The sequence below is a fragment of the Lygodium microphyllum genome, chromosome 24 (genome assembly GCF_053477565.2).
Source record: "Lygodium microphyllum isolate KBCC chromosome 24, Lygodium_microphyllum_v1.1.10, whole genome shotgun sequence".
In the NCBI taxonomy this organism is placed as follows: Eukaryota; Viridiplantae; Streptophyta; class Polypodiopsida; order Schizaeales; family Lygodiaceae; genus Lygodium; species Lygodium microphyllum.
Window position 1 is genome coordinate 26247410 of NC_141158.1, and position 27442 is coordinate 26274851.

Below are 27442 nucleotides of genomic sequence, written 5' to 3' on the forward strand. Positions count from 1 at the left end.
TTCCCACATTTCTCATTGTGGCTTCTTATGCTCAAAAAGATACTCACTCATTTGGAATCTTGTGGGCGCCTTGAGCTGATTTAAGTGCTTCCAACAGCTTAAGGCTTTCCTTGTCTGTAGCTTTACATAAAAGATACTGCTTAACATGTATAGAGATCAAAGTTGCTTCTGTAAGAATCCGTTTTTCTGCAGTATCTAATTCTTGCAGAAGGACTATCATAGTTGAAGTCTGTTCTGGATTAAGCAGATTATCCAAGCTAGTCATATCATGATATGGCGCATGAGCTGTGGGACCCCTGTCATCTCGAAGAAAGAAATCTTTAACTGGCTTTTCAAGCACAGACTTTCCCTCACTCATAGACTTATCATGTGAGGAAGCATCAGCAAATGTATTATTCAAAGGGTCAACTTCAGGACCACCTTGAAGGTTCAGAACATTGCTCTCAGTTAATGTTAGCTTTCCAGGTTCCGAAAGATTCATATGACCAGGCACTTCCAAGACATCAGCTGTAATACCTGTGGAAACCTCAACCCCTGTTTCAGTGCATGCACTGGGAAGAGCCGGCAGAGACTCCAAGATTTTGCTAATTTCACCTACACTGCTGTTATTAATAGCTTCAAGCTCAAATTTATCACAAGCTTGTGGACCTTGGTCTTCTTGCAATTCTGAAAAATTGCAGATAGCAAGCCTCGGACTTAGTAGATTATCAGTTCCTGGCAACGTGTTATAAAGTGTTGTATTACAAGTTATCTGCATATCACAAGAGCGACTTATTTCAAACGAAGAAACTTCAGCCTTCTTATCTATAATGCTGGCCATTTCACTGGCAGATGGAGCATTTTCTTTCTCAGCATTCAATCTATCAACAGTCTGACCACATACTAAACCCTTTGTCTTTCGGATTGACTCCTTTGAATTGTGAGAGACACACTCAGGTATGGATACAATGGCATTTTCAAATCTATTAGCACGGTACGACTCCCAAAGACAGTCATCACGACCAGATGAAAGATTTGTCTGCATGTGATTCTCCATGTTTCCTGTAGCTACAAGATCCTTCAAATCCTTGTTCTTACTATTTAGCCTTTGTGCTGGATTTGTCTCACACACTCGGTGGGCCTCACATTTGGTTGTTCCAGCAGATGGAGCAGTATCAGCTGATACAGTTTCTGGTAACAAAGACTGCCCAGTTTCAAACACCTCCTTTGATGGAGAAGGCATATAATGACTAGGAGAACTCACGTATGGCAGGTTTGGTGATAGAAGAGTCTTCCCTCTAAACCATTCATCCTCTAGTTCAACATCACTAAGTTCAAGATCAAGGTCTGATTCAAGTACATTGGTACAAGCATCATCAAGGTGTACATCTGTAGTGCTTTTCGTGACATTTCTACCATTTACCAAACACTGCTCCACAACCTGCTGGTTATTTCTAGACTCCACCTTTGGAAAACTATATGGCTGCAGCTGAACATGGAAAGTGTCTTTTCCAGCAGTTCCATTCTCCATATGCAGTTCTTCCACCCTACTCCTCATGATGACGCGCTTTGGATCACCATTTTCTTGTGATGATCTCTTTCTTTTCCTTCCCTTTTTACTGGAAAAACCCTCACACTTCCGGGTAGATTCATTGTGCTTCTTTGCTTTCATGGTCACAAACTCATCTGAGCTTAATGCAGCAGAGCTTGTAGAGATTAACTCGCTACTTTGATCATGCTTGAGTGCTGTTTTCAGAGCATCAAGTCGATGCTCTATTTTGAGATGAGACTTCCTCTCTTTATTGAAGAGCCGAGTGATATCATCCACAAGATTCTCTGGAACACGTTTCAGCTTTCTAATGGCTAAGGTACAATCTGACTCCTGTAACATGAAATAACAAGAAGGTTTTTCTTGACAATGGCAACAAATAAAAACAACACTCCGTACTATGAAACTGCCCACAACCTCTCTGAAGCCATTTACTGATAACAGCAACATATAAAACAACACTCCATATGATAGACTGTCTATGACCTCTTTCAAGCTCCTATAGTTGTATACCTTTCTCAAAACACTTCTTTCCAGGCTTTGAAGGGACATCTGCACAGCGTTTGCTATTTGATTTGCAGCAGCTGACCTTTCAACAGCTGTGTTTACCTGCACCAACAAAAATACTTTCTTAGGAGAATTCAGGCATCCAACTTGTATAAAAGTTCAAGCCTGATACTATTTTTTACAAAATAAACAAGTTTTAACTTCTCACAGTCCAACCTTCTCTGTCACAATGGTTTCCAGGCTTTTGAGCGAACTTTGAAGAGCATTTGAAGCTTGAGAGGCAGCAAGTGACCTTTCAAAGGCTTCATTTACCTGCGTGAGATAACTGAATCATATTGAATACACAAGCAAGCACTTGATTCACATGGAATCAAGGTTATGAAGATTCAAATTTACAATAGCGCATGCTTCAAACAACTGCACACCGCATAGAACCTTATCCATCACACTGCCCTCCACATTTTTGAGCAAGCTCTGAAAAGCATTTGAAGCTTGAGAGGCAGCAAATGAGTTCTCAAAAGCTTCATTTACCTACATCAGAATCAACTAAAACATTTAAGTACACGTGAATATACATTAGTTTGAACCACCCAGGATAAGACTTTGATCATGTCAAGACTAGGCCATGTTCAATGAGTAGAACCTTTTCCATCACAGTCCTTTCCAGAATTTTGAGCGAGCTCTGAAGAGCATTTGAAGCTTCAGAAGCAGCAAGTGAATTTTCTGAAGCTGCATGTATCTGCATCAAAATCCTCATCATATAGAGGCTCTAAGCCATCGCTTTATCACAATTATGCTTTCAGGTTTCTGTTGCTTACCTTCTCGAGAAGACCACTCTCAAGATTTTGTGTTGTACTCTGCATTGCTTCTACAGCCCTAGCAGCAGCATGCACACCTTCAACAGCTACCTTTACCTGCCCATTTACAAATAAATTGTGTAAACACTTCCTCTTTGAGCTGATTAAGAACATGTATGATGATTTTTGGAGTGTAGTCCCAAAATAACACACCTCAGCTCGCAGACAGTCAGATTCCTTTTTGTCAAAATTTTGCCTAGCTTCAACAGCTCCCAACCGTTGCATAACTTTGGCAAGTTGGTCTTTTAGTGACCCAGAGTCTTTTTCCAGTGAGATGCGAAGCTTTTTTTCCTGTTCTGCTTTCTTCTTTTCCTCTTCTGCATGCTGCCGCTCATTCTCGCATTCTGCAAGTTAGATAAGGTTGAATCAGTGATTTCAACAGTAGACGTATTAAATTTCTATTGAAGACATGCACAGGTTGTACAGCAAGGCCAAACTGAAGCTCCTGTATGTTCTATTTTATCATGACAAAAGAATGTCTTTCATCTACATTAAGGTCCTAGCATGCCCCATTGAATTTAAATGTTCATACTCCACATCTGGCACAGAATAATGCAAATGACTGATGCACAAATGTTATAATCCTTGACTTCAAATGAGCTTTGGTATGTTCTACATTTTACTAAGTAATTTCTTTGACTTTCTGGCCCTTAGAAGGTCCGTGTTAAAACCAAAATTTGGTGAAATATACAGCCTTGTTTTTTCTCACCTTCAAAAATGTTTCGCTTCATACAGTCATAAGACCAGGGACAAGGTATGTAATTTTCAGACATGAAATGTAAAACAAGCCAATAACTTCAAGGCTAGAAATGTGAGCCACTATAAAACAGGCTCAATATCCCATATTTTAAAACACAAGAAATTGTATAGACAACACAAGTTCCTAGCTAGCTTTCCAAATGATGAAACAACACACGTGCATGCCTGTGTGCATATGGTTTGAGACAGAGACAAAAGGGGGAGGATGATTGGTAGTTCAGAGGCAAGAAAAAAAAAGCTGCGAAAAAACCTTGCCGAAGAGTTTCATTGACTTTAAGAACTTTCTCAGTCGCATCCAACTTTTCCTGTAACAATGCAACTGCTTGCCGTAATTTCTTTCTACCAGCTTCACTTTTCTCCAGCTTTTCTGCCAGCTAAAAAACCAATTATTGATCAACTTTGTGGTCCCAAACAAATCACCAAGCTCAATAAAAACTAAGAGCATTAAAAACTCGAACACCAAATAGGGTTTTCCTGCACTTAATGCAATAGTAGAATTAGTAATAAGTGATGATCCATTCTTTTGCACGTTTCACCATATGATGCACTATCTCTGCAGTTATGCTGGATCCAAAACTTCAATACAGCTTTTTTAAAGGAACAGTCCCACAACTAAAAAATGAACTCAGAAATGGAATGAGATGAAGAGATTAATGAATGGAACTAAATGAGCAAGTCGAGTATATGGAGGCATGTGATGCAAGGAATACTCAAGGAGCAAAGCGCTGTGACTTGTCCAACAGCAACAGCGAGTTTCTCAAAGGAGAAGGCTGAAGGACGCTCAAGTGTGGTGGCCTACGCGTAGTGAATATTATATGTGTTTCTAGTCACTCTGACTATTTGAGTATCAATTTATGACCAAAGTATAATTATAGGGCGTTCTCGCCATTAGCAACCCTTAAATAGAAAAATGAACATTTAGTCATATTTTGCAACAGTGACGTAATACGAATCGCAACAGTAGACCCTAGAGTTGAGTTATTTCAACTCTAGTTAGGGTGTGGGAGGTTGGTTAGGTCAACCTTAGACTTTAGTTGTACTTTGTATTTTTCATTTTGCCATCCACCATTGAGCTACTACACTCTCTTAACCTCAAACTATCTACTGTCACTCATTTCTCTCTGCTCCATAGCCAATTGATTCTAATATTTGGTGTTGTTGTAAGTGCAGCAAAAACAATCACGAGATGGTTGTTACAAACTCTCCAAGAGAGTAAGATTGATGCTCCTCTCACTCTATCCACTAAAAAAAATTTGCGCGTAGATGCTCTTCTCGATGAGCATATATTCATAAACTCACTCTTGGATGAAGATGAGCCTACTTCATCTCATGATGCACAACAAGATGTACATTGGTTGCAAGCCATGGAAGAGGAGTTGGACTCCATTCCTACTAATGGTACTTGGGATCTTGGGTTCACTCATGAACCCAACCAGTATACCTACAACATAACATAAGCTATTATATTCTGTTGTGGAAAGTTCTTTGCTGATGGAAGAACTCAACATGCAAAATAACTCAGCAAACAAGTCTCCTAATGCATTGCACACTAGGGGCAGATTTCATGAAAAGGGCAATTCCAAAAATAGAGTATGGAGCAAGTCTCGTAGCAAAAATGTGGAATGTCATCATTGTGGCAAGAAAGGGCTTACAAACGGGATTGTTTGTTGGGAATAAAGGGCCATCATGCCTATGTGCACGGGTGTGAACGCACCCTTAGCACACTTGTACTTTCATATATATCTATCTAAAAACCTAAAGTGGTACATACTCCAATTGTACCCAAGAACATCCTGCATCTCTCGCTCTCACTCGCTGCTGTTGCTCACGTGTTTTGCTCTTTACCTGACATTTCATCGCCGGACATTGCATCTCCGCAGCGCATCACTCACTTCAAACTAGTATCAGAGCTTCGGCTAAGGTGTTCGCGCTTCTCGCAGTCCGTGCAGAGCTTCGATTAAGGTGTTCGTGCTTCTCGCAGTCCACAGGTCACGTTTTTCAGCCAGGCGACATTTCCCAGGTTGCGCGCAGGTCAGTCAGTCATTTTCTGGTCAGCTCGTCACTGTTCTTGGACAGTGTGCAGTCAGGCGTGCAGTTCCAGGCAGCGTGCAGGTCAGGCGCAGGTCAGAAGTGACGTGTTTTGCACAGGTGCTGGTCACGCAGGTCACGCCAGGTCAGTTCGTGACTTTCCAGGCCACGTGCAGCTGGCGGCAGGTCAAAATGCTGGCGGCAGGTCAAAACGCAGCAGTCGTCACGTTACGGGACAGTTTTCGTCAAATTTCTCTTGCAAAATTTTTTAATTTTCAAAGGTTTACTGCAAGCTGCCCCCTTTGCCCACTGACGGGAGTTCGCGCGTGTAAGCACAGTTCTGTGTTTTGGGCAGATTTGAGCCACAAATTTGGGGATTTGTCCGGATTTGACACGAGCAAGACACACAGTGAGATTCTGTCTCAGAAATTGCAGGAATTTGTGACATTTTGCCTCCGAAATTTGGGGCTTTTCATGTACATGTTAAAATTGGGCTGAAATTGACCCGATTTCTTGACATTGATGCACATTGGACCCCGTGCAATTTGGGGCTTTTGCTGTTTGAGCAAAATTTGTGCGCAAATTGGTCATTCCATGTACATGCGGGTTTAATTTCATGCAATTTGGACGCCCGACACTTGAAAAATTTGGGGGTTTTGCTGAAATTGCTTCGTTTTGGCAAAATTGGTCTACTCTATGCATGTCAGAGACAGTGCAGATGTATGGTTGATGTTTTGAGCACAAAACCTTGGGGCTTTTGACCGTGCGGGTCAAATTTTATGCCCGTGGGTGCATGTACAGCAGAAATTGCAGCTAAAATTTGGGACTTCTCACGTAATGTGATGTATTTGTCCTTGGAACAGCTGTCATCAGTTGTGGAGTGCTGTAGCACAACATTTGGTGCTTCTGAAAATTGATTTGCAGATCTGAAATTTCTGCTTTTAACTGGTACTTATTGCTGGTTGGTACTTGTTTGTACCTTGGTCACTTGTTTGACAGTTTGGGCCTGCATTTGCTGAATTTGTGGTCATATTTTGGACTGAAAATCATGGCTGGCAGCAGCGATAGCAGCCATCTTATGCACATCAAGAAACTTGAGGGTGCACATAATTTTGCAGTGTGGCAAAAGCAATGCTACAATATCCTGTTGCAGAAGAAGCAGGCTAAGCCGATCAAGGCCAAAGGGGTAAAGCCCGCAGATGTGGAACAAGATGACTGGGATGAGTTGAACGAGCTTGCACGCTCAACCATTGAGCTATCTGTCTCTGATGCTCTGCTGTTTAACATAGAGGGTTTGGACACTGCCTATGCCATTTGGACTAGACTGGAGGAATTGTATGCTCAGAAGGAACTGCTATGTCAAATCATCTGAGTGAATTCAACTCAATTTTCAGCCAGCTGGTTGCTTTGAAGTTTGTCATTGATGACGAGTTTAAAGCTACCTTTCTGCTTTGCACTCTACCAGAGAGTTGGGATACATCCAGGACTGCCTTGAGTAACTCGAATGCTATGCTTATGTATTCTGACGTCGAAAGCTCTTTGCTTATGGAAGAGATGAATAGGCAAAATAATGCATCAAGTAAGTCGTCTAGTGCCTTGCATACCAGGGGCAGATCACAGCAGAAGGGAAAATCTGATGGCAAGGGTCGCAGCATGTCTCGCGGCAAGAATGTGGAATGCCACCACTGTGGCAAGAAAGGTCACTTCAAACGTGACTGTTACAAGTGGAAGAAAGAGAAAGGGAAAGGCAAGAAGACAGAGGACAGCAAGGAAGAGAAGAAAGAGAGCCAGCCCAAGAAGAGCAGCGTCAAGATCGAAGAGGTGAATGTAGTCACTCAGGACAGTGACAGTGGGAACGATGTACTCTTCGTGTCTTCATGTTTTGATGCCCATGCATTGGTTGCCGATTCGGCTGATGACATGCATACCTGGATTTTAGATTCGGGTGCCTCCTTTCATGTCACCCCTTACAAAGATTGGTTTTCCGATTATACAGGCGGTCGACATGGTGTTGTCCATCTCGGGGAAAACTCAGCATGTGATATTGCAGGCATTGGCAGTGTGCAGCTTCAGTTTCAGCATGGTTCTGTCTTTACTCTTCAGAATGTTCGTCATGTACCTGAGCTCAAGAAGAGCTTAATCAGTACTGGGCAGCTAGATGATGATGGTTATCATACCACATTTGGCGATGGAAAATGGAAGATCAGTACAGGATCTAGAGTCATTGCCAGGGGTTCAAAGAGTGATACTCTGTATCCTCTTCATGTATCTAGTGTGCGTGACCATGTTGTCGCAGTAACCGAGCAGCCAAGTGTTTCTTTGTGGCATGGCCGGTTAGGACACATGAGTCAAACAGGAATGAAAGTTCTTTCTCGTTTGGGTTACTTGCCTTGTCTCCGTTATGCTGATTTTGAGCATTGTGATCATTGTGTCTATGGTAAGCATGCGCAGACATCTCATAAGAAATCTCTTTCTTTGAAATCTTCACCTCTAGAGTAAGTACATTCAGATGTATGTTAGATGCCAGGATTGTCTTTGGGGGGGAAGAAGTACTTTGTCACCTTTGTCGATGATGCTACACGGAAGGTATGGGTTTAACCCATTCGTAGCAAGGATGAAGTACTTGACAAGTTTAAAAACTTCTTGGCATTGGTTGAAAATCAGACTGATAAGACACTTAAGTGTCTTCGCTCTGACAATGGTGGGGAATATGTGTCCAAGGCCTTTCAGGCATTTTGTGACAGCCAAGGGATAAAAAGGGAGCTCACTGCCCCTCATAATCCACCCCAGAATGGAGTTGCAGAGCGTATGAACAGGACTATACAGGATAAAGTCCGTACTATGCTGTCTCATGCTGCATTACCCCATGCTTTTTGGGCAGAGGCTGTTATGACAACCGTTCACTTGATCAATCGGTCACCAAACAGGTCTTTGGGGGGGGGAGTCCCTCAGGAAGCGTGGTCGGGCAAGCCACCTTCTTATGCTCATTTACGAGTGTTTGGCTGCAAGGCTTTTGTGCACATTCGTAAGGAAGACCGCAGCAAACTTGAGCCAAAGTCTTGTAAATGCATATTCCTAGGATATGGTGACGAGGGTGAAATGGGGTATAGATTGTGGGATCCCGTGAAAAGGAAAACAGTGCGCAGCAATGATGTTATCTTCCGAGAAGGTCGCATGCATAAACAGCCCGAAAAGACTGAGGAGGTTCGTAGGGTTGTATTCCGGGAAGAAGTACCTTTTGGACAGCAAAATGTGCCCGCTGTACAGCAGCAAATACCTGCTGTAAATGAACCTGCGAATGCAGAAAATGATGCTGGAAATGATTAGCCAGCCATTGCCCATAATGATGAGCCACTAAATGTGCAGGAACAGCCAGGACAGCAAGCTGTTAATGTTGATTTGCAGGCTGAAATGCCAGGACAGCAAGCTGTAAATGATAATATGCAGGCTGAACAGCCAGCAAACAATGATCATTGGGTTAGGAGATCGTCTAGGGCTACTAGACAGCCCGACAGATTCGTTCCTGGTGCAAATAATGTGGCTGATTATGTCATGATCACTGACTGTGGTGAGCCGTCATGCTTCAAGGAAGCAATGGACAGACAGGACAGCAAGAAATGGTATAAAGCCATGCTGTCAGAGATGGAATCTCTTGAGAAAAACGGCACTTGGGACTTGGTGCAGTTGCCTAAAGGGCAGAAAACGCTTCCATGCAAATGGGTTTATAAGATGAAGGTCACTTCTGGTTCCTCGCCAAAGTACAAAGCCAGATTGGTTGCTAAGGGGTACAAGCAGGAACATGGAGTTGATTTTGATGAGATCTTCTCTCCTGTAGTCAAAATGACTACATTGAGAACCATTTTGGGCTTGGTTGCAGCTGAAGATATGGAGCTCATACAGATGGATGTAAAGACTGCATTTTTACATGGTGATCTGCATGAAGACATATATATGCAGCAGCCTGAAGGGTTTGTGGCTAAAGGCAAAGAGAAGATGGTATGTAAGCTCAAACGGAGTTTGTACGGGCTGAAGTAAGCACCAAGAGAATGGTATCATAAGTTTGATACATTTATGCAGTCTCAAGGTTTTCAAAGAAGTCAAGTGGATCACTGCTTGTACACCAAGAAGACCGCAGATGGCAGCCTAATTATCTTGGTTCTGTATGTTGATAACATGCTGATTGCTGGCAGGGATACTCATGCCTTGGATTCGTTGAAGCAAAGTCTTCATGGCAGCTTTGACATGAAGGATCTTGGTGATGCAAATCACATTCTTGGCATGCGAATACTCAGAGATAGGTCCAAAAGATTACTCTTTCTATCTCAACAGGAGTATGTCTCTAAGGTTTTGCAATGTTTCAATATGAAGGGGGGGAAACCAATTGGTGTTCCATTGCCTCCATATGTGAAACTCAGTGCAGAGGACAGCCCTACATCTGATGATGAGAAGGCTGAAATGGCCAAGATTCCATATGCTTCAGCTGTTGGCAGCTTGATGTATGCTATGGTTGCTACACGTCCTGACATTGCCTTTGCAGTGGGAGTGGTTAGCAGATATATGGCAAACCCTGGCAAAAAGCATTGGAAAGCAGTGAAAGGTATTATGAGATACCTCAAAGGCACAAGTGATTTGTGCATCTGCTTTGGAAAGCAGAAAGCATCTATCGTTGGCTTTACGGATGCAGACTATGCTGGTCATGCGGACTGTAGAAAGTCCACTTCTGGGTATGTGTTTACCTTCACAGGAGGAGCAGTCTCTTGGATCTCCAGGCTACAGAAGTGTGTTGCATTGTCTACTACAGAGGCAGAGTATGTGGCTGCTACTGAGGCATGCAAGGAGGCTTTATTGCTTTCACGTCTGGTGGGAGATCTTGGCATTACAGAGTTACCCGTTCTTCATTGTGATAGTCAGAGTGCTATCATACTAGCACGGAATCCCGTCTTTCATGCAAAGACGAAGCACATACAGGTGAAGTATCACTTCATCAGAGATGTACTTGATAGCAAGAGCATTGAGCTTGTCAAAGTGCATACAGATGATAATCCTGCAGATCTTCTCACGAAGGGTCTTCCAGCAAAGCGGTTTGCTCATTGCCGACAGATGATGGGAGTTGGATAGATATATGTATTTCAGCTTTGTACATACTTAGACTTAGCTGATTCTTTTCTCCTCTTAAGGCACATTGCCTTTAGGTGGGAGGTTGTTGGGAATAAAGGGCCATCGTGCCTTTTATATGTGCACGGGTGTGAACGCACCCTTAGCACACTTGTACTTTCATATATATCTATCTAAAAACCTAAAGTGGTACATACTCCAATTGTACCCAAGAACATCTTGCATCTCTCGCTCTCACTCGTTGCTGTTGCTCACGTGTTTTGCTCTTTACCTGACATTTCATCGCCGGACATTGCATCTCCGCAGCGCATCACTCACTTCATTGTTTTCAATTGAAGAAAGAGAAAGGCAAAAACAAAAACACTGAAGACAACTAGGCTGAGAAAAAGGACAATCAACCTCCAAAGAAAAGCAATGTGAAGATAGAGAAGATAATATAGTCCCTCATGAGAATGACACTAACAATGATGTACTTCTTGCTTCTTCTTTGAGAGCACATGCATTGATTGCAGATTCTGATGATGACATACACACTTGGATATTTGATTCGGGTGCTTCTTTTCATGTTACACCACATCATGAGTGGTTTTCTAACCACAATGAAGATGCACATGGTGTTGTCCACTTGGGGGATAACTATGCATGTAAAATTGCAAGTATTGGCAATGTAAAATTGAAATTTCAGTACGGCTCTGTATTTGTTTTGCATAATGTAAGGCAGTACATCAGCTCAAGAAGAGCTTGATAACCACAAAGCAACTAGATGACGAAGACTATCACACCACCTTTGGGGATAACAAATGGAAAATATGTAAGGGCTCTCGTATTGTTGCCAAGGGCTCCACAAGTGATACTTGGTATCCCTTGCATGTATCTAGCATACATGACTATGTAGTCGCCATAACTAAGCAACCAAGTGTTTCTTTGTGGCATAGCCGGTTGGGACATATGAGTGAAACTAAAATGAAAGTGCTTTCTCATTTGGGTTATTTGCCACCTTTGAGGTATGTTGATTTTGTAAAATGTAATCATTGTATTTATGGTAAGCATGCTCAAACGTCACACAAAAAATCTCTTTCTCTAAAGTCTCCACCCTTAGAGTTGGTAAATTCAAATGTATCTCAAATGCCAGGGTTATCTCTAAGGGAAAAAAAGTATTGCATCACTTTTGTTGATGATGCCACACACAAAGTATGGATTTATCCAATCCATCGTAAAGACGAGACCTTGGATAAATTTAGGAAATTCCTAGCACTTCCTGAAAATCAGACCAGCAAGACATTAAAGTGTCTTCGCTCTGACAATGGTGGGGCTATGTATCCAAAGCCTTTTAAGACTTTTGTGACAACAAACACATTAAAAGGGAACTCACCACCCCTCACAATCCACCCCAAAATGGTGTTGCAAAGCATATGAACAAGACCATTCAAGACAAGGTCTGTACAATGCTGTCACATGCTACTTTACCCCCATGGATTTTGGAGAAAGGCTATTAGGACAACTGTACACTTGATTAATCGGTCACCAAACAAGTCTTTTTAGGCGGGCAGGCGAAAGGGGAGGGGGAGGGGGTTTGGGTTATTCCCCTCAAGAAGCATGGTCAGACAAGCCATCTTTGTATGCTCACTTGAGAGTATTTGGCTGCGAGGCGTTGGTGCACATTTGCAAGGAAGCACCCAGCAAACTTGAGCCACAGTCCTATAAATGTATTTCCCTAAGATATAGTGATGAGAGTGAAATGGATTATAGGTTATGGAATTCCGAAAAAATGAAAATTGTACGCGGTGATGATGTTATCTCTTGGGAAGATCACATGCACAAGCAGCCTGAAAAGACTAAGGAAGTCAGAAGGGTTGTATTCCAGGAAGATGTACCAATAGGACAACAAAGAATGCTCGCTAGACAACAGCAAATACTTGTTGTAAATGTCCCTGAAAATGCAATAAATAATGCTTAAAATGTTCGGCAAGATAATGCACATGATGTACCACAAATTTAGTAAGAACAAATGCCTCTGAAACAACTAGACCAGCTATACAACATGCTATGCCTGCAGAATATCAAGCTGTTAATGCAGATTTGAAGGCTGAACATCCAGCAAATCTTGATCGTTGGGTCTGTAGGTCGACCAAAATGCAAAGATAACCAGATAGGTTTGTTCATGGTGTTAATTATGTGGCTGATTATGTCATGCTGACAGATTGTGGTGCGCCGTTAAGCTTCAAGGAACCAATGGAGAGAAACGATAACAAGAAATGGCATAAGGCTATGTTGTTAGAGATGAAATACAAGCAAGAACATGGAATTGATTTTGATGAATGTAAAAACAGCTTTCTTACATGGTGATCTGCATGAGGAGATCTATATGCAACAGCCTGAGAGTTTTGTTGCAAAGGGAAAAGAGTACATGGTATATAAACTCAAAAAGAGTTTGTATGGGCTAAAACAAGCACCACAAGAATGGCATCATAAATTTGACACATTTATGCAATCTCAAGGATTCCATAGATCTTAGGTTGATCACTACTTATACACAAAGAAGGCAGCAAATGACAGTCTTCTTCTCTTGGTTTTGTATGTGGATGGCATGCTAATTGCAGGCACAGATATTCATGCCTTGGACTCCTTGAAACAAAGCTTACACAGTACCTTTGATATGAAGGATCTTGGTGAGGCCATTGTATTTTTGCCATGCGTATACTCAAGGACAAATCGAAGAGTCTTCTCTATATGTCACAACAGGAGTATGTTACTAAGGTTTTGCAGCGTTTCAATATGAAGGGGGGGAAAGCCATTGATCTATCGTTGCCTCCATATGTGAAATTCAATGCAAATGACTACCCTACATCTGATGATCGAAAGGCTGAGATGGCCAAGATTCCTTATGCTTCAACTATTGGTAGCTTGATGTATGCTATGATTGCTACATGTCCTAACATTACATTTGCTGTGGGAGTGGTTAGCACCTATATGGTATATCCTAGCAAAAAGCATTGGGAAGCAATGAAGGGTATTATGAAATACCTTAAGGGCACAAAGGACTTGTGCATCTGCTTTGGAAAGCAGAAGTCATCTGTTGTTGGCTTCACGGATGCAGACTATGCTGGTAATCCTGATTGCAAGAAGTCTACTTTAGGATATGCGTTCACATTCACAAGGGAAGCAGTCTCTTGGACATCCAAGCAAAAGAAGTGTGTTGCATTGTCTACTACAAAGGAAAAATATGTGGTTGCCACCACTGAGGCATGCAAGGAGGCTTTATGGCTTTCATGTTTAATGAGAGAGCTTGGCATTACAAAGGTTCCTATCCTCCATTGTGATAGTCAGTGCTATCATGCTAGCACAGAATCCTGTCTTTCATGCAAAAACAAAGCATATACAGGTGAAGTATCATTTTATTAGGGATGTACTTGACAGCAAAAGCATTCAGCTCGTCAAGGTACATATAGATGATAACCTTGCAAACTTTCTCACGAAGGGTCTTCCAACAGAGTGGTTTACTCATTGCTACCAGATGATGGGGGTTGGATAGTATGTGTATTTCAACTTTATAAATACATAGACTTAGTTGATTCTTACCTCTACATTCAGACACATTGCCCTTAGGTGGGAGATTGTTGGGAATAAAGAGTCACCGTGGCTTTTACGATGTTCGGGTGTGCACACACTCTTACACATGTAGTTTATACATATTATCAAAAACCTAAAGCAGTACAATTCATCATTGTATCCACACATTGAGTGTCGTGCTCTCGCTCTCTTTTTCACCCTCTACTTTGCTCTCACTTCCTCTCCCACTATGCATATCTTAGTCCAATACTCTGTCTCGATCCTCGCACACTCAACATCACAGGCTGAACTGGTGAGTTCGATGGCTGAGAACTAAGCTCCGAAGAAGAAGAAGAATCCTCAAGAGGAATGAGATCCAGAGGGGCAGTCGTTGGCGCCCAACTATTGCCGAGATCTCCAAGAACAAGGTGTTTCTCAACCCCCCTCTGAGGCTCGAACTTCCACGAACTAAACATCAAGGCTCGTATAGACATCCTGCTTAACAAGATCGTACAATTGGTAACCTTGGAGATTGCGAGCTATAGCCCACAAACACTTGTCTTTTGGAAGCCACTTCAAATTTGTCATGCTATGTTTTCGAGATGTGAACGTTAGTGTCACACTCAAAAACCCCGAAATAAGAAACATTAGGCTTAGACCCAAAAAACACCTCACAAGGGGTCATACCAACATCTGCAAAAGTAGGGGATCGATTAAGAATGTGGACTGCAGTAGCCATAGCCTCAGCCCATGGACACGGAGTTGTCTCTCAATGCTCCATCATGGTATGGGTCATCTCGATCACGCTGTGATTCTTCCACTCCAATATGCCATTCTCTTGAGGGGTGTTTGTGTTGGCAAACTCCTAGTGGGTACCATGATCCACACAAAAACCAGCAAGCACATTAAAAACAAATTCTCCGAACTTATCTGATCGTAAGGTCTTTAGTTTTTGGCCTGATCGGTTCGCCTCAAAGAGCAACCACTCCATGAAGTTGGAGAAAGCCTCTTGCTTCGGCTTCAAGAAATAAGCCCATGTCATCCTACTGTGATTATCCACAATTAGCATGAAATACAAGCTCCCTTTAAAGGACTCCATCCTCATCGTTCCACAAAGATCAATAGAAACAAACTCCAAGGGTGCAGAAGACCGCATCGAAGCCTTACGAGTAATAGTATCACGAGTTTGCTTCCCACGGATGTAGGATACATACGGCTTCAGGCTCACCATAATATTTGGTAGACCTTGAACAAGCTATTCCTTAGACGCCTTCCCTAGGTAATCATAGTTCAGGTGGCCAAACTAAGCATACCAAAGCTCAGACTGTGTCTAGAAGGTAAAAAGAAGGGAAGTCAAGGCAAAAGAAGACCACAAGCTATAGACTCCATTCTCCTCATAACTTGAAGGAAGAACCTATCTCGATCCACGATTAAGAATCCTAAAGGAATCCACATCAAACTCAACCAAGAGGTGAGGGCATAAATCTTGTGCACCGAAAGTAGATCGTATCCCAAGGCCAGCATATAAAGCACCTTGGATCTATGGGCACCACCCCATCTGGAATAAGATGCATATCACCCCGTTCTTCGATTAGGATAGAAGAACTGTCACCAATGAGAATTTGGCCATGAGAAGGTCATAAATGAGCAACACCTACTGTAGAAGGAGTCGTGTGCCAAGAGGCACCACTATCAATAATCCACTCACGAGTGTATGGGATCATCGATGCAGCATCAAAGGCCTTCAGTGTCGATGCCTCAACCAGCTCCAAGTGTAGAAAAGCAGTCAATGAGGGAGTAGCCACCACTCCAAAATCCATTGAAGATTTCTCATTCTTCTACTTTTCCTCCTCCTTCTCGAGGCAATCCTTCTTCCAGTGACCTGTCTTGCCACAAATATGATAAGTGGACTCCTTTTCTTTGTCCTTTGATTTGTCCTCCTTTTTATTCCTAGTCCCCCCTCAATTGGTTAGTAGTCACTCTGGTTTTGGCTTGATATTGCCGCTAGGTGATCTAAGTGAATATCTATAGATATAAAGACGAAGAGGGTGAAGTGAGACTGATTCATTGACAAGACCTCTTGTTTATAATTCTAGGGGATTGGCATGCTCCTATCCAAGCTTATCAAAATTATTAGCAATTTTCCCAGATCCATTATCAATCTACTAATCCTTCAATTAGATTAACTTCTCATTTTGCTTAGTACCTAGCATACATGCATCGACACTCTCATAATTATCAGAAGCAAGTCCCAAAGTTGTGCTTGAATACTAATGTGGATATTCATCCCCATCAATTAGATATCATGTACTTTCATACCCTTTGTCGTTCGAGTAGATATCTTACCCTTGTGAAGAGTGTTGAGCTAAAAATGCATAGGCTTCACTTAAACAGACCGAGAACATACTTAAGGAAGAAACCTTGTTTATTTAAAAAGAAATGTGTTCCTAAAGAGTATCTATATCCCATACGCACAAACCCACTTGGGAGGGCCCAAACTTTCTATAAATAGATATGTTGCCCTCCATTCAGCCTTAATCTCGTTTTTGCAGATTTTAGGTATTTCAGCTTGCTGCCCACACCCAGATGCAAAGGATATCACGATCCAAGCTGGCCATTGCCATCTACAACAGTCTCTTGTTTCCAACCCACCACACACTATTCAGAGCTGATTTCAACATGATGGCTGCTGCTGCTGGTTTTTCCTGCGTTTTTAGTCTTTCTCTCTCCTTTAGTCTGCCTTTTTACTCTTTTCCCCCACCTGCACTGCCGTCTACATCAGATCCAACCTTCCTTAGATGTGTTTGCTGGTGTTCGACATCCAGAAGCTACCTTGTACGATTCGGCATCCGTTCAGAGTACGACACACGCTCTAGCTCATTATCCTTATCAACTCAAACCCGAGGCAGAATGTACCTAAGAAGAAAATGTATTGTCGACATTGCCAAAAGGCTGGCCATTTTCACGGCAAGTGTCGATCGAAGGCAAGAGGCATAGCACCAAACCCTAATCACAGATCCCCGCCCCTCGATTTAGCAACCTCCCTTTGAGGAGCTAGGATGATTGCAAGGGGCAATGGAAAGGTCTGACCCACACTGCCACCACTCAACCATCTCAACAGACAACATTCTCAATTGTAGAGGGCTTGTCTGAGTAGTCTACAGAGGCCAACATCGTCCCCATAGAGACATCCGATACAAGTCTCATCTACATCTATGAGTTGCCTCCCAATGAGGTTACCACAAAGGCCCACTCGTCACAACTGAGCACATTCGCACCTACTTGAATTATGAACAGTGGAGCTATACATCACGACTCCTATAGAGGACATCTTCCGTACCCGAGCCCCTGCAATCGAGCGGATCCACGTAGGAAACGACTCCTTAGTCAACATCTAGGCTCAAGGTTGCATCAATTTTGCCACTGACAAGGGTCTAGATCTAGCTTTGCTGGACAATGTATATTATGTCCCTTAGCTTGGGGTAAACTTGTTATCTATTCAGCAGCTTTGTCGATTGGGGCGAGCAATTTTCTTTATAGCAACCACAATCAAGGTCCTTCACTCTCAAACAAGTTTAGTGATTGCTCACAGTGAAGCACAACCTAACGTGCCTATACCACATGACCCATTTTTTTACCGAGCCGACAACCGAGACCTCCGTGTTCCATAGCTTCCAAGCATTAGCCACATCTTCGGAGCCTACGAACAATGAGCGTCTTTGGCATTTCCGCCTAGGGCATCTTGGCTATAACTCTCTTTACCAATTCTCTAGCCGTGAGATGGTTAAGGGCCTTCCTCGCATGAAGCTAGCTCGAGATGACTGTAGAGCATGTCAACTCAAGAAGCAACACCATATCCCATTTCCTCAGCAATCTATGCATAGAGCTGAGACGCCTCTTAGATTAATTTACGTTGATTCATGTGGACCCACATTCACTACTACCTTAATAAACACGCTATACTTTTTGATAGTGGATGATCATTCAAGATACATCTGGGTATACTTCCTCAAGCATAAGTCCGAATGCTTTCACGTATTTCTCTGCTAGGGTACTACTGGTTGATAACCAAACAGGTCATCGTGTTGGTTGCATGAGGAGTGATGGCAGTAGTGAGTTCATCTCCCACGAGTTTTCCGAGTTTCTACAACAACATGGGATCTCTCGCCAACTCACCTCTACAAACGCCCCCTCTCAGAATGCAGTCGTAGGGCATCGAAACTGGACAGTCATGGAAAGGTCACGCTCTATGCTGTTCGCAACAAAGCTCCCTGAGCGCCTTTGGGTTGACATTGCTAACACTACAGTGTACATCCTCAACCGGTGTCTATCTGCGGCTCTTCTTCAAAAGACCCCATACGAGGCATTCTTTGGCTCTCAGCCTGTCATATCCCACTTCAAAGTCTTCGGGTGCCGTACATAGACACACGCCTAATGATAAAATAGCAAAACTTCTTTGGTTTATTCATACTAGGCCAAACTTAGCTTACTCAATTAGCATTCTCAGTCAGTATTTCACAACACCTAGGATGTCACATTGGAATGCATGTCTTCGTATGTTGCATTATTTACGGTGTACTTATTCTTATAGTCTCACTTGTGGTTCTGGTTTATGTTTGCAGCAGTACATTGATTCTAATTAGGTAGAAGATCCTAACACTCCGCGTTTCCATTGCGGCTATCTCTTCACCTTGGGCACAGCTCCCATTTCTTGGTTCAACCGTAAGCAAGAGAAGATGACGGCTTCCACAACTGAGATTGAGTATAGGGCTCTCTTCGATGGCACCACCGAGGCCATCTCATTTCCCTTGTGACTCTCCTAGCATTGTCTAGTGCGACAACCAACATGCCATTGCCCTTGTGGACAACCCGATCGTCACACCATAAACCCGACATTTGAGAGTCCGCTTTCACTTTTTCAGAGAGCAAGTTGAGCTAGACACTATCTGCCTAGAGTTTGTGCCTTCATCAAACAATTTTGCAGATGTTTTGTCCAAGGCAATCAATCGACCAGTTCTTCGGTACCTTCTCACAAGGATTGGCTTAGATACACCCTCCCCTACTTCATATTGGCGAGGAGAGGGTGCCTTCCTCTTGCTTTCCCTTGCAGTTTGAGAGGGGACGACTACTTCTCTTGATAGTGACAGTGATTATGCTTACCGTTTTTAGATATTCATTCATTCATTTATTCTTTTGTATTACACTTATAGACATTTATAACTTCATCCACACTGTCAAGATGACACGATTGTAAAAAGATACTTGGGCAAGTGAACAATTCCCTTGCAGGGTCACTGTCCAAAGGCACCATTGCATTGCATTTTGTTGTGAGTATGACATATTGCATCTCCCCTTGCATTACCCCATGCATTGACATTCTATTCATGTAAACATGTATCTATGTGCATTTATCCCTTTTTGGTCTTTTGAAGTGGTGGACTTTAAATCCACCATATTCGTGGCATTACACATGGTAGTCTCCAAGGCAGTTCTTCGTAGCTTGCTTGTTTGCTTTGCTTGTCTTACTTGCTTCACATCTTTGCTATATTACTGTCATCCACACCTTAGTCGTTTTCATTTTTCACCGACACCCACTGATGGTAGGGATAGTATGCTTGTTTTGTGAAGGTCTTGGGTCTAACCATCCCTTATCACTCTCCCATTTAAAACACGGATACTCAATAGGACGAAAACTGATTTGAAACCCTCACTTAATGTTAAATCTATCAAAAGTACAAAGCCCTCCAAAACAAAAAACAAAAAAAATGTCCATAGCTCATTCCATCCGCCTTTACCAAACTAGATAGGCCACTGGGAAACCAACATGCACCCTTTGTCAGATGCCCTAGTCTCTTTGGGTGATCACATGGGCTCCCTTGGTAAGATAACCATCGCTTCTGCAGTCCTAGTAGACCATTGGGTAGCCAATGCGCACCCTTTGTCCGATACTCTGACTGCTTTGTGGTGGGAGGCCTTGGGCTAAAAGATAAAGAAACCAAAAAAAGCTTGGCTGGCCTACTTCTCATGGCACCGTTGTTCAGCCTAAGAGGGGGTGTTGAGCTAAAAATGCATTAGCTTTACTTAAACAGCCCCAAAGCATGCTTAATTAAGAAAGAAACCTTATTTACCTTAAAAGAAATGTGTTCTAGAGAGTGTATGTATCCCATAAGCACAAACCCACTTGAGTGTATGTATCCCATAAGCACAAACCCACTTGGGAGGGCCCAAACTTTCTATAAATAGGTATACTACCCTCCATTCAGCCTTAATCTCGTTTTTGCAAATTTCAGGTATTTCAACTTGCAGCCAACACCCCAGGCGCGGAGGACATCACAGTCCAAGCTGGCCATTGCTATCTACAACAGTTTGGCACCTGTTTCCAGCCTACCACATACTGTTCAGAGCTGATTTAAGCATACTAGCTACTGCTGCTCGTTTTTCCTATGTTTTAAGTTTCTCTCTCCTCCAACTTGTGTTTGCTGTTATCTCTCTCCTGCAGCCTGCGTTTTTAGTCTCTCTCTCTCTTGCACTGCCGTCTACATGAGATCCAATCTTCCTTGGTTGTGTTTACTGGTATTCCACATCCGAAGGTTGCCTTGCTGCGATTTGAGATCCACGCTCCTACGTGGCATTCCTGCTTGCTGATGTGGTACACTAGCAGACTGAACCGAACTGCCACCACACACAAATGACAAGAAATGCCTGTCCAAGAGATGACAATCTCTAACAATCTCTCCATCTCATATATAGTCAAGGGCTCTTACACAAACTGCCACTGGGAAAGAAATATCCTCCTTAGAATTTGATAGATCTCATGACCTAGAAACAAGTGAAGAATTCCCATACCCATCATCTTGAACTTCTCATAAAGTGCTACCTTCATTTGCTCGACCATCTGGGCATGGTCACCTGTCACAATCAAATCATCCACATAAAGGACAAACAACACACCACTCCATCTGAGGTGTGTACATAAAGCTATGGATCGGCCTTGGAATGCCAATACCCCAATCTCTCTTGGAGGAACAAGTCAATCTTCTCATTCCAAGCACAGGGAGCCTACTTAAGGCCACAAGGGCCCTCCTCAACCTGTACACCTTAACATCAAAAGAACCGAAGCCTAGAGGCTGCTCGTCATAGATCTCCTCCTTGAACTCCACATTCAAGAAAGCAAACTTTATATCCAGCTCATAGACTAGCTAGCTCCTATGGCTAGCCAAGGCAAGAACTTCACGAATAGTAGCCATCCAAGCTGTAGTGTATCATGGAAATCAATGCCTGGGTGTTGTGCAAAACCGTTAGCAACAAGGTCCAACGTGCCATCACTACGGTACTTGGTCTTGAGGACCCATTTGACTCCAATGACCTTATGAGATAATGATCATGTTGTAAAGCCTCCTTCACAGAGGTGGGCTCCCAATCTTGCATGGCACTAGTCATCAAACAATAATTAGTGCACACAAGCTCAATGTGGTATGCTTGGTTTCTCCGAGAACACCACAGGCCATCTTGCGGTTGCCACTCCTCAAGGACCCCCTCAATCCTTGCATCAAGAAGAGTGTCACAAGCCCAACAAGGAGGAGGCCGGATCTTGCCTCATCACTCTCCATCTACTAAAGTCTGTGGAAGGTCCACCAATTGCTTGGGCTCAATCGATGAGTACAGTGGCTAAGAACTAAACTCCTTATCCAAAGAAGTACTCACCCAATTGGGTAAACACACCCTACCAACCTCCCCACCAAGGAGTAGCGTAGCTTCATCCTCTAAGGTACACCCTCGGAAAAAAGGTCACGAGCTTCGCTTGTAATACCCAAAATGTGCCTGTCGCGTTCATCGATCAACGCAAGACAGGAGAGCAAGATGTGTGCATAAGAGATTCCTGCTTCATGGGAGCTGCACAAGGGACAAGTTTTCGCAGAGAGTGACGATAGCTATCTGCCATCTTCACACCGCCGACTCGTGCCAAGCACCAAAACCGTTCATCTGAAGCCTTGACGTTCTCCGATAGATTTGTGCGAAAGAGGTAGTTCCTTGAGCATTCGAACTTGTTCTCATTAAAGGAGGAGAGTCTCACACACTCATGTTGTCGTTCCCACTTCTTCCAAACATAGTATCTTACAGCGAGAAGAGGTGCTTCAGGGACATACTTTTCCAGCCAACACATAGTCCTGGAAGACTAGGTCCACTTGTGGACTTTCTTAGTACATGACGGTGGTTTCGAAAGCTCTCGAATCCACGTTCTGACCCCCGAGTACTTTTCAAAAGCACGTGCATGTTGCATGCTGCAAAACACTGGAATGGGGGGGATATTGAATTTCTTATGCAGGGTAGCTGCACCAACTACTGTCGACTTAACCCCCTTGCCTAGGATCCACTTCGTCCCCGTGACCGCCATTGTCTCTAACGACTGAAGGAATGTCTGACGATGTCCTCCCATAATCTCGACTCCATATGTAAGGACCGGAAGCACGAACGCCTTAAAGACATTGAGTCTAGTCCACATGGGGGTCGAGCGGGAAGAGAGGAAGGCCTGGTAGGCATGAAGGGTCTTACGGCCCTTCTCAATCCTCTCCCAAATTATTGTTTCCATTGAGAATTCACTATCCAAGACAATGCCTAGGTAAGTGTACCTCTCACAAACTTCGATCCGTTTGGTCTCCAAGTAGAGTAGTTGATCCTTCAGAGCTTGCAAGTTACCAAAGAAAACCATGGCATTACATTTTGATAGGCCCAAGCTCATTCTCCACTTGGTTGCCCACTCATTCAACCGGTTTAATGCCGCTTGCAGCTTCTCGGCGGATTTTGCAAGAAGAATTAAGTCATCTGCAAAAAGCAATCCCTGAATTTTCTCTCGAAGATCGGGAACGTTGACTCTGAATCCATCATCCTCGTTTATGATATCATTGATAAATATATTAAAGAGGTTGGGGGATCCGGGTCACCCTTGGCATATGCCTCGCTTCATTGATATGGCTTCGAATAGGTCTCCTGCCCTCACCCTTATCTTAGAAGCTTGGTATAGACCCTCCATGAATCGTATACAACGCCCTTCCACTCCGCAAGCACGTAGCTTGCAAAACAAGGCTTGGTGCCGCACCGTGTCATATGCCTTTTTGAAATCAATGAAGGTGACGTACGTGGGTTTGCCCATAGGAGGACTTTGGGATCTCCGTCTGTCCACAGCATCCATTATCTTTGTATGCAATCTTGAACACTTCTGGAGGAATGTCGTCTATGCCTGCAGCTTTGTATCTTTTAAGTTTCCTGAGCACATGTCGAACTTCATACCAGACAATTGGAACATCTAGGTCCTTAATATGGGGCCTTAGACGCAAGCCTGTATCCATTTGCTTCTAGTGGTCGGCGTTGTTACTTGTCCCAAGGGGGTCGTCGTACACCTTAGAGTTGTGGCTCTCCCATATCTTCGTGAGTTCAGGGGGTTCCATCTGCAGAGTCCCACTTTAGTCTTTGAGGGGTTGAGCTTTTTGCCCGCCCCGATTCCTGACTCGCGCAATGCCTTTTTGGAGTTTCCACCATTTGTAAGCCAACCTGGCTCGTTGTAGACCTTTTCCCTTGGCAATTATACGAGAGAACCTCTGGTTCTCGCTATCAGGACAGGCCTGTTCGGCTTGTTTCCAAATCTCAGCGTACTCTTCGAAGTTCTCAAGGTGACATCTGAGTCGCTTCCAAGCCTTCCTTTTCAGGTTGACAGCACGACGTGCCTAGGGTTTAAGCCTAAAACGGTTCCTAGGAGGTGGTGGGGGTCTAACTGACATGATTCAATTTTCTTGCGCGATAGCCTTCACTGTTTCAGTGAAGGCTTTCGCAAAGCGATCTAGGAGCGGGTCCTCCCCCTCTACCTCCTCATTGAGGTCGGACAATGCTGCCTATCTATTGCTAGACAGGAAAGCGCTTGCTACCGCATCTACCTACTCACATCAATATAGGGCACACGTGGAGTAGAGGGGTTTGGGCATGTTCCATATCGTCCATTGCCGACATCTTGCAGGTGACACGACAGTGGTCGGAAATATCGGTCACCCTAAAGACATGCGCTACTGAGAGTCTTCCCAACGTAGAATTCAAGATCTGACTTTCCATGGCCCATCTTGGAATGGTATGTAAGCTCTGAACCAACGGTGCATAACACACAGAATTCAGGGAAGTGTGCCTCCAAATACCATCTTAATATTCTTTGCTTACAATTCCAATCACCCCCGACTATGATTGGAATACCTTTCCGATATAGGGTCCTCATTTTCTGGCACACATCTTTTAGTACTTCTCTTCTTGTTGCGCATAACTGCTTTTGAGGAATATACACATTCCCATGGATCCATGGCCTTTGCTTCCCTGCACCGCAAGGAAAAAACTGCACCAGTAGGCAGTTGGGAGTCAACTGGCATAGCTCAAATGCTCTATAATCCCGTTAGATTATGCTGACCAATCCTTTCTCACCGGGATTGTTCGAACCCATGCGCTGGAATGAGTTGTAGCCATATAATCGTAGGGGCCATCCGCCTTGGAAAATCCGTGTCTCTTGCAGTCCAATTACATGCCAGTGTTCTTTCCGGGCCAACATATCGAGTTCACCCCGCTTGGAGCAGAGTGAGTTCATATTGAGACTTGCAAAGATAGGTCTCTTATTGAGGCATTGGCTTGTCTATGGGGCTGCAACCTTGCGCTCTCTAAAAGGTACCGACAAGCGAGCATGCCACCGACAAAATGTACGTTCCTCCTTAATACGAGCTAGAATGCTCAAGGCTGCTTCATGAGACTCAACAGTGACATCGAACCCCACAGATCAATTTCGCAAGCACCTGATTCAATCACACTTCTTAACCTTCCGATACAAATCCGATCAAAGCATCCGTCTCAAGGCGCCTCACATAGACCGTTCTGTGAGGCTTCCAGCCCCCCATATCACAATTCTCTAAAGATCCTGCTTATACAAAGACCACTTCATTGACAAAATTACCTACAATCAAATCAATAGGATCATCCTCTCGTGTTTCAAGAGGCATCTCTCCTATAAGTGCATTTGTGAAAGGTATTCCATGAATGCTTCTTTGGTTTTATAGCACCCCATTGAAAAGTCTCATCTTCTTTCTATACTTCAACAAAGACCAAAGGTAGAGGCAACTCTCCTCTAAAGTGCATTTGTGAAAGGTATTTCATGAATGCTTCTTTGGTTCTATAGCACCCCATTGATAAGTCTCATCTTCTTTCTATTCATTAACAAAGACCAAAAACAAACAAATAGATTCCTTAAGTGCTTTATGAATTTCTCCTTAAAACTTAAATCTTAATTAATTCTCTCATAAGTGATTTGGCATCAACTTGACCAAGCCAAGCAATCCGACGTGTTCAGTTTCCTTCAGCTTTTTGCAGCAGTTATTGCATATGGGCCCAAACAATCCCTAATAATAAAGATGATTTTGTGTAGGAATTGGGAAATTTTTAGTTCTAAAGGAAGATTATTTGAGCCATGTTGAGTTTCTCATTCCATTGTATGGATGCTGCTAATTGAAATGCAGGAAGATGAGCATTAAATGTTTACTGCTATTTGAAATGCAGGAAGATGGGCATTAAATGTTTGAAAGTGGAATGCAAGACCTTCAAAGGGATCAAGTGGCTGCCGCGGTCCATTAGACAACCAAGAGAGCTGTCATATGTGCTATATGAACTGATTAACAGCTTTAGTCGTTGTTTTCCATTGAATAAAGACATCTAGGGTTTCTTCAGACCTAGGAGGGACATATCATTTCCAGGCTTTCATTTCCAAGGCTTCCAGCTAAGGGTTAACACTGTTATTATTACAACGGAAACATTATCAGCTTGTCCATTGAATGTCAAGGTCTTTCAGACTACCTTGCATATTTGTTGACACCTATTTATTGGTCTGTCCCTAGCCTCCTTACATCCTTGTAAAAACTTATATGCACATACAAACTTAAAAATTTCAGACAACTGGAAGATTGAGAGGTGTTAAAATGTTACTTTTGTCACAAGCTCACAAAGTATATGTTTGATGAAACATTATGAATGCTGTTAAAGTATATCCATTGCTAAATTTTGAAAACTTTATTGACTTATGAAGTGGAGAACTATAGTGGAAAAGTTACCTGCTCTCTAGACATAGAGGCATAAGAAAGCTTATTAAGATCTGATGCCATCATACATTACTTCATAATGATAACGATAACAGCTTCTGCAAGATACCCATTTGCTGACAGCAAACTAGCAAGCCTGTAAAAAAATGTGTACCCTGGTTAAGAATAAACCAAAAGTCAAAAGTTAATGACCCTCCTAAAAGCAGGTCACCTATTTAACACTCTAGTATTTCAAGCCTTTGATTAAATCTGAAGCAGTTAAGTTGAACACAATAAAGGTGTTTTACCACCTCAATGTCACATACAAATTTCCATGTTGCACAACAATAGCAAAACAATCCTGGCAATAAGAACAAATATGACTATTCAAACTCCCACATCTGTGTCTCCTAGACCCCAAAATAGGAGTTTCAAATAACCCCACACCTCGCAACTCAATGCAGTATACCTGGAGTTGTTAGCAGCTTAACTACTTTATCTAACCCAAAGCTTAGACCCACAAAGGTCACCTTTTTGACAAGGATATTGCAACCCCCATTGGTCCTCCTGAAATCCCCTAGTCAGTAGCCACATCTACATCTCATAGGCCTCGTTATAGAACTCCTAAATAACTACCACACCTCACAACTCGAGGTACACTATACCTCAAGTTGCTAGCAGCTTAACTACTCTATCTAACTCAAAAGCTAGACCCGCAAAGGTTATCTTAGCACCTCCTCCAAAACAGCAACTTCTCGTCCAAAATAGCAGCTCCTCCCTCCAAAACAATAGCTCCTCTTCCTTTATTGACTGAGTGGACTTCGCGTGGGTGTCACCGGCTGAGGCGTGGAGAAATTGTCTAATACCAACTATTGGTAATTGGGGGGGGGGGGGGGGGGGGAGGGGGAGGAGAGGGAGAGGAGAGAAAGAAAGAAAGTTATATTAACGTCTTCTAAAGACCAAAACTAGCCTATGAGACAAACTGTGATACAACTGATGAGGTCCAG

General features: G+C 43.1%; 1 protein-coding gene across 7 annotated transcripts in view; it reads right to left on the minus strand.

Moving 5' to 3' along the window:
- The window catches only part of LOC148014930 (uncharacterized), a 93270-nt gene that overhangs the window by 24739 nt on the left and 41089 nt on the right, over positions 1-27442 (minus strand). For 6 of the 7 annotated variants that reach the window (XR_015688363.1, XR_015688361.1, XR_015688364.1 and 3 more), the window contains 9 exons: positions 26469-26592; positions 3902-4025; positions 3046-3236; positions 2854-2949; positions 2679-2774; positions 2471-2566; positions 2252-2347; positions 2042-2137; positions 48-1861 (listed from right to left, as the gene is read on the minus strand). Coding sequence is in view for 3 of the 7 variants with exons in the window: in XM_087665490.1 (XP_087521616.1) it covers positions 48-1861; positions 2042-2137; positions 2252-2347; positions 2471-2566; positions 2679-2774; positions 2854-2949; positions 3046-3236; positions 3902-4025; positions 26469-26522 (2663 nt within the window). In the remaining 4 variants the exon portion in view is untranslated. Of the gene's footprint in view, positions 1-47; positions 1862-2041; positions 2138-2251; positions 2348-2470; positions 2567-2678; positions 2775-2853; positions 2950-3045; positions 3237-3901; positions 4026-26468; positions 26612-27442 lie in introns of all 7 variants that reach the window. The other variant, XR_015688362.1, reaches the window with a different exon arrangement.